The sequence below is a fragment of the Euprymna scolopes genome, chromosome 11 (assembly GCF_053919585.1).
Source record: "Euprymna scolopes isolate OS-2025 chromosome 11, ASM5391958v1, whole genome shotgun sequence".
Lineage (NCBI taxonomy): Eukaryota > Metazoa > Mollusca > Cephalopoda > Sepiida > Sepiolidae > Euprymna > Euprymna scolopes.
Genome location: NC_136492.1, coordinates 77,667,999 through 77,673,998, shown reverse-complemented (window position 1 = coordinate 77,673,998; position 6,000 = coordinate 77,667,999). Strand labels below are relative to the sequence as shown.

The 6,000-nt window shown below is 33.7% G+C and overlaps 1 protein-coding gene across 1 annotated transcript in view; it reads left to right on the top strand.

Annotated features, from left to right (window-relative positions):
- Window positions 1–270: 270 nt before the first annotated feature.
- Window positions 271–6,000, top strand: part of LOC145287921 (solute carrier family 66 member 3-like) — a 30,978-nt gene continuing 25,248 nt past the window's right edge. The window contains exon 1 of the mRNA XM_080135870.1: window positions 271–1,628. Within this exon, the coding sequence (XP_079991996.1) occupies window positions 1,474–1,628 (155 nt within the window). The 5' untranslated portion in view covers window positions 271–1,473. The remainder of the gene's footprint in view (window positions 1,629–6,000) is intronic.

The following is a 6,000-nucleotide window of genomic DNA, read 5'->3' as shown; positions in this document are numbered from 1 at the left end:
ACCATTTTAATGTGAATTTTTGCCCAGTTGCCTTTTTTCCCTTTTATATTGAATGCCTTTTGTCTTTGATTTTTTCTCCCTTTTTTTTTCTATTTGTTACTTAGTAAATTTTATTTTACAAGCTTTTGGGAATTCAAAGCAACCAGCCACCTTTTTCTTTAAATAAACATTTATAATTCTAACAATTTACAGGGTTTCAATTAATTACCTTTTATTTCTCTTTGTGTTGTTGCATGACATTATTTTCTCATTTTTTTACCCCAATCGTTTCCCAAAAAGACGAGTTTTGGCGACACCCCCAGAAATTTTCGTCAATACTCTACTAGCTTTGGTGGCAAGGGAAAATCCTCAGCTGGGCTGATGTGAAGCTAAGTCTTTGATTGTACGCCTCAAATACCTGTTCGAACATGTTTTTCTTCACATATACACACCCACACGTACGCATGCACATACGCACACACACACGCATATACACATCCTCATACACACACTCACATTCATGCGCATACACACACACATGCTAACGTGCACACACACACACACACACACCCGAGCTGTGACGTCACTTCCTTTAAAGTGAAAGCCAGACATGCGCAGTCAGAACACTGACCCCAGTATAAAAGTCAACAAAACCTGTGGAGTCGACGAACCGCCCGCGCGCCTTAATGTCACTTTCCCTGCTACTGTAATGTGGGATAAGCGCACGCACACTTTATACGCTTCTCTCTCCATGAACTGGATTGACTTTCTCACTCTCTCCTCTTCGGCTTTGGTCCATCAAAACAGATATGTGTGCGACGCTCTACTGAGCTTAACCCTTTCTTTCTACAGGCCGGCTTGCCACTTTGTGTTTCTCTATTGCATTCCCCTTTCCTTCCACGCGCGTAGTCGTCAACGGCTGAATGAACACGTGTACATCCAAGACTTTCATTTCTCAACAGAAATAAACGACATGTTTATTTTATTCCAGCATTTGAGTTCTTTGTTTCCTTCATTCAATTCGTTTCATTATTTTTTCTTGTAGCGAGTTTAGGGTATTTATATCCTGGTCCACAACATACCCAAGTATAAGTCCTAGTATTGAGAAATATAATGATAAGAGAAGGGAGATAGCTTAAATATGATTGGACTTATACTTGAGTCTTTGGATGCGGCCGACAGTTCCCCACTCTTCACGTTAGTTGCTGGAATGTCCTGTGACTTAATGAAATTAAAAGACGTGGCTGGCTGGTGATTATTGTACAATAAATAAATAAATAAATAAAGATAAAAAAAACAAATACTTAACATTAAAAAATATAATAATATTTATGTATCAATTGACTTTTAAAATTATGCATACATATTTTAAAGTTAGAATCTAAAAGCAAAAATAATCCAATTTGACATTCTGAAATATTCGTAAAAAAAAAAAAACAAAAAAAACCTTTGCTGCGTTTTTAATTTCTGCTAGCTTTGCTGTTTTTGATCAACATGGCGGCAACGTTCGTTCAGGTTTTATGTGATTTTCTCAGTTTGTTTGTCACAGCGATGGGCATGATCATGAAAATGCCGCAGATTTATTCGGTCTTTAAGTCAAAGAAAACTAAAAGCATAAGTCTTAAGTCGTTGATCATTGAAGGATTTGGGTAAGTGGATTTAATCCTATAATCTGTCACCCTGTCGACATCGTTTCTGATGTTGTTTACACAAAACATCAGCTGAGAAGGAAAAACAAACAGCATCATTTTATTTGCCACGATTTGTTTTTGTTCACAATGAAAATTTGTTGCAGCTATTAAAACTTTTTTTGTGTGGGTGAAAATAGGGATTTTGTAAAGATTAAAATATTTGTTTAATAATGGGATACATTGAATTTTGTTTATTTTTCAAATGTATTTATGCTAATTTATAAAATAAAATAATAATAATTAAATAATAATAATATTAAAAAAAACAACAAATTTTTGTTTAAGTTACGATTTGAATCTGAATTTTAATTTTGGTTGCTGCTACGCAGACGGCTACACGGTGTCAAGGCAGACGTTCCCTAATCCACATAAAAAAATTGGTGCGAGTAGTCGCCAGTCGGCAAAACCATTTTTTTAGTATATCGTTCTAAGCAAAAACAATATTACGTACTTAATTGTCATGTCGAAAATAGTAATATTTACAAAATTTACAAAAATAAATCAAATAGAACAACTGTTATTGTGTTTTTAGTAAAAAAAAAAAAAAAAAAAAAAAAAAAAATTAAAAAAGTCTACCATGACACAAGTAATCTAAAATATTCCTTGAATTTGTATGGTAGTGAGATGTGATCAATGACGAAACAGGAAAATGACACAGTCCTGGCTACAGTGCAAATCAGATGGAGAAAATTGCCGGTTACATTGTAAAACTCTCCATAATAAAGTATAGTATGCCACACCATAACGTTTCCACTAGAACATTTTCATCGCCTACCATTAGTCATTCGAAATGCTCTAAAATCTGTTCCACATTAATATCAATGGCCCAAAGCCATATCGTAGGCCACTTCAAATATGGAGAGGATCAGTTGATGACAACCTGATACTGGTAGGCAGCTCGAGCGAAATGGTAGCAGATGGAAAAAGTTGGAAATAAGATGAAAAATAATAATGATAATAATAATAATTGTAGGAAGACTAGCAACAGTCCCAAAGAATTAGGGGGGAAAAAAAATGCTAGAAAAAATAGAACTCAAGGGATAAACTGAGACTTCAACAAACCATAATGCTGAAAACAGCTAAAATCTTAAGGAAAACCTTTGAATGCAGAAACTAACCCACGTAAGTTGCAAATGTTAACTGGCCATATGGAAACTGCAACAGAGGTAAAGCAAAAAGGTAGAGAGGAACGCAACATGGAACCCAGAAAGCTAAAACCACAAAATTGTAAATTAATTACCCCCCCCCCCCCAAAAAAAATAGGTGATGTTGGCATAGACAGGCACCGTAGTAAATAGTTGTGAAGACTCAAGGAGGTTGGAAAGACCGAGGAGAGAAAGCACTAACCAGGTCTCCACTTGGTAAGTGCGAAGAGGACTGAAACCTTGGGGAGGCTTGTTGCCACCGAAATTCCATTGAAGGTCATTACCAGAAAGAAGTCAAAAAGCGGCTAATGTGATAATGCAAAGACATTTACAAAAGTTAGTGAAAGAGAAAAAAGTACTGGCAATATGAGAAGATTTATTGTTAGTGAGTAATCTTTGATAATGGCTTTGTGAGAACTTGCAGTGAGTACAAATAATAATTTTTAATATGGACGGATAGAATGTTAATTTACCTTAACCTCAAGTTTTGGAAAAAGTGAAAAAAATTGTTCCATTTAATGTTGATACTAATTAACTGTTTGGCAATGAATTGGCCATTTCTGTTCTATAAATTGTAATCAGAAACACTCAAGTCAAGTTGGGTTCTTACTGTACCAAAAAGTATCATGGATATATATATATATATATATATATATAAAACAGATACTGTCAAGAATTGTATGTCAACTGAATTAAAGGAATAAATTATAAGATGGTCAACATCACGAATTTTGGAATATAACTTTTTTTCATTTATTCTCTATATTGCTCTGTAATTACATTGAGCTTCTTAAAATATATTTCTACAGAATATATATATAAAAGAAATATGAAAAATAAATGATATAAATAAAATTGAATAAATTACAATATTTATTGATTCATTAAATTCAAACAAGGAATTATATCAATAAATAAAATATATAATAACGAAAAAAAAATCTTTAACCCATAGATTTCAAAGATATGTTCTTTTCATCCAAGAAAATCCATGGATTAACGATTGTTCTTTATTATTATTCCTTATTTGAATTTGATTGATCAATAAATATTGTAATTTATTCAATTTTATTTTTATCATCTATTTTCCCTATTTCTTTAATTGTGCTATCTATTATCTATGCTATTAATAAAATTCTAAATGTTTGTTTATTTATTTATGTGTGTGTGTGTGTATATATACCAATAAAACTTTTGAACGGATGCACTGAATTGAAAAATTATTTTTTTCCCTGAAATGTGTGAGTCTCTAGATTGTCCTTATCTATATATGGTTCGTAACGAACAACGCTGAGTCACACAAAAAGCCAGAAATAAGGGTTTTTGGGCCGTTTCATGCAAATGTTGAAAAAGTTACCTGCCTATGTCAACAGAATTTAGCACTGTCTGTATACAGTCGCGGTAACATCTTTCGGCATACGGACAGGACTAATGCATCTGACTACGGGTCAGACAATTCCAGGTTTGAATCTTGGCAAGTTTGTAATAACTTTAACCATCATTTTATCCAACGTTTATTCATTATCTTTACCCTTAGTTAGGGTATTTTTGTTTTTTTCAGTGATTTTGTTTTGTGCATATGGAAAGTTCCCATACTCTGAGTTAACAAAGTAAGCGTTGATGGTAAGATGATGTTGAGTGTACTCGATTTTGTGTTTGACTCGCCGTTGTGTGTGCCGATGCGGCACAGCTGCTAGTATATAATATATCTATAACACTTTTGGCTACTTTTCATTATTGAAATTAAAGCTTCATAAAAATTGAAATAATGTCCGAAGTTTTTATTTAGATCATGAAAAATTTTCCAGTTGGTGACAATTGGTTTAATGTATATGAGTCGTGATGAGGATTTGTTTTCCACGCTTGGAAACTGTTATACTGAAATATCAAATGAAATTGCTTCTTCTGACTGAATGAAACTAAAAAATGAATCATTGTTGCTTTGAAATTATCCCCAAAATGTTTTTTTTTTTTTAACTAGACAATCTGTTAATTTATCCAGGTCTCATTTAAATCGATTCAACAAAAAGAGGAGAAAAAAGTGAAACAACTGTGGTTTGTTTTAATTATTCCATTTTAAGAACCCATTTTTGCATCACTGCTAGTACTTGCAACAAGCTGCATTCTACATTAATTAGAAAATCTCTTGTCACTTTCATGGGATTCGCACGCCTCTCACTTCTGTTCCCATGGGTTTTTAACCCATCTAACCTTCTGACCTCACCAGACAATCTTTTCCCCTTAGCGTCCTTCAATGTTTTTAAAACACATTCACATGGAAATTAACCGTTATGTTATATATCTTCTTTTATTGATGTTCTTTTTTTTTTTTAATTTTTTTTTTTTTCTTCAATTTCTCAATTTTATAAATGTAAACTGCTTTTATTCAATTACATTACCGTCCATTAATTTTAATAAATTCTTTATATGGCAAGTAATTTCTAAATTTAAGTTGTTTAATTCAAAAATTATATCTTTCAGTTTTCAGTATTTTGGTAATACCTTTTTTATTTATTTTTTTATTTTATTTTAATTTAATTTTTTAAATTCTATTTTCACCCCAAACAAGACACAGTGCCACTTTGAAGTAGGGGGCTACTATCGGGGACATAAGTTGCAGGGATATTATGAAGGGAGATGAGCAGCAAGATGTCTGTTCACATTACACTTTAACTTCTGCATATCAGTACAGTTGGGAAAGAAGAATCCCGGAAGGGAGTTCCAAAGTCTAGCAGTTCTGGGAAAGAAACTATTGGAGTAGAAGGCTTCCTTACACCTAAGGATCTCTACTGTGTAGGGGTGGATTTGGCTGCTTGTCGGGTTTGTCGGGGGTATTTACGTTGAGAGGGTACAAGTGCTTGTAGTTTGTCAGAGCATTTACCATTAAGATATTTGTAGAACAGACAGAGGGATGCAACACTTCATCAATGGGACAGAGGCTGAAGCTTAGATGACAGTTCAAGACCTATCAGGTTGGCAACTCTCTTTTGAATCCTGTCCAGGAGAGACTAGTAGCAGATGCACCAGCCCAAATGTAACAACAGTACTCTATACATGGGCAAATGGTGGCCTTGTAGAGGTACAGGATACTTTCAGGTGTAAGTAGTTTTCTAGCACGATAAAGACAGCCCACCTTCTTCGCAGCAGCCTTGGCAATGCTCTCAATGTATCTGTTCCAACTCATA